General features: G+C 46.4%; 1 protein-coding gene across 1 annotated transcript; it reads left to right on the forward strand.

The window, feature by feature from the left end:
* On the forward strand, positions 1 to 1,668 carry cln8 (CLN8 transmembrane ER and ERGIC protein). The gene is made up of 2 exons (XM_068752057.1): positions 1 to 552; positions 944 to 1,668. The coding sequence occupies exons 1-2, from the start codon at positions 1 to 3 to the stop codon at positions 1,268 to 1,270; spliced, it is 879 nt and encodes a 292-aa protein (XP_068608158.1). The 3' UTR covers positions 1,271 to 1,668.

The raw sequence follows: 1,668 nt of genomic DNA on the forward strand, positions 1-1,668 counted from the left end.
ATGCAGGCCACCCCCCCTCTTCCTCCTCCTCCTCCTCCTCCTCCCCAGCCTGGGGCAGAATACTTTTCATGGGACTACCGCCTCGCTCTTATTTGCCTGGCCTGTGCCTTCTACGCAGCGGTGTTTCTCCTCTGCCACATCCTCTCCGCGGTTCTGTCCCGCACCTACAAATCCTTGCTGACGAGGGAGAAGGTTTTCTGGAACCTCGCGGCGACGCGAGCGGCGTTTGGCATCCAGAGTACAGTCGCCGGGCTCAGGGCCCTGACTGGGGGCTCCGTGCTTAACACAGACAGGGTGACGGGACAAGAGGACTGGTCGTGGTTCAATATCCTCACAGCCACCGGTTTCTTCGTGTTTGAGAATTTATCTTTTCATACCTCCAATGTGATATTTATGTCCTTCGACGTCAAATTGGCGACGCACCATTTCTTCGCCCTGTTGGGCTACGCGGGGTTGGTTGTGTGTGATTCCGTGGGCCACTATATGCCGATGGTAGTTCTGCTGATGGAGATGAGCACGCCATTCACATGCGTTTCCTGGGTGTTGCTGAAGGTAAGAGACTTTGGGTGCCAGGTATCCTACACCTGGTTTCTCTCCTTTGTCACTGTTTAGCTGGCTTCTCAGTCGCCACAGAGTCGTTTGGATTCTGTTGATCATCCTTTCACTGCAGTTTCTTGTAAGTCACCGCAGAACTTACCAGAAGTGTCACCAAGTTTCAGTTCCGAATTTGGCAGACTATAAATTTTTCTTTTTTTTTCTTTTTTAAAGGAAGTTATGGGAAAAGAAATATTGAGCCAGTACTGAAACTTTCTTAATTTTTCCTACTCACACATTTTTACTTGAGCTGTTTCAGGGTTGTCAGTGCAATTCTGTTGAGAAGTAAGAGGCAAGGCATTTTATTTTAAGTCCATGACATCATTTTGTCTCTCTTTCTCTGCAACAGGCTGGCTTGTCGAGGACCAGGTTTTGGAGAGCCAACCAGTGGCTGATGATCCATGCTTTCCACTGTCGCATGGTTATCACTTACTACATCTGGTGGTTTATATGGAACCACTGGAAAGAGATGAGTAAACACGTGGCCCTGCCCCTCTGTGTGATCTTCTTCACTGGCCTTGCTTTGCTTACGTTTATCATCAACCCCATCTGGACGCACAAGAAGACCATGCAGCTCCTCAACCCAGTGGACTGGAACTGTATCGGCACGCCAACAATGGCAAACGGGACAGAAAAAGGTCAATCTGTGGCGTCTGTCAAGCCTCACACCAGCTGAGATGTGCCAAAGGAATCTGAATCTGATTTCTTATTTTTTTTTTTTATTGCATCTGTGAATAAGTTTTCAGAGTGATGTTATTGATATGGGTATTAGAGTTTTTTTTTTTTTTCTTCAGTATAAAGATTTGTTTTCACATTGTACCCGATGCTAGCTTGATACAATTTCCCAGTTAGTGTTCCCCAAACTGCCTGGTTAATGAGAGAGAGTATTTATTTCTAGCCAGTTGACTCTGCGTTTTATTTGTAGGCGTGGCTTTAAAGTGAAGCGTGGCGAAACGTGGCCTGAATTTGTTTCAGCTTCAGGTCATGCTTGAGGAGATATTGCATTTTATGCAATGCTGTTGTCAACCATTGCTGATCTTGGTCAATTGCTGGTGAAATAAATGTGGAATCATG

This window comes from Brachionichthys hirsutus, chromosome 18 (assembly GCF_040956055.1).
Source record: "Brachionichthys hirsutus isolate HB-005 chromosome 18, CSIRO-AGI_Bhir_v1, whole genome shotgun sequence".
Classification (NCBI taxonomy): Eukaryota; Metazoa; Chordata; class Actinopteri; order Lophiiformes; family Brachionichthyidae; genus Brachionichthys; species Brachionichthys hirsutus.

Excerpts from the sequence above, each read along its gene's own strand:
- cln8 (XM_068752057.1), top strand. The coding sequence starts at position 1 with ATGCAGGCCACCCCCCCTCTTCCTCCTCCTCCTCCTCCTCCTCCCCAG. Across the intron at positions 553-943 it reads TTTCCTGGGTGTTGCTGAAG|GCTGGCTTGTCGAGGACCAG; the intron begins GTAAGAGACTTT and ends TCTCTGCAACAG.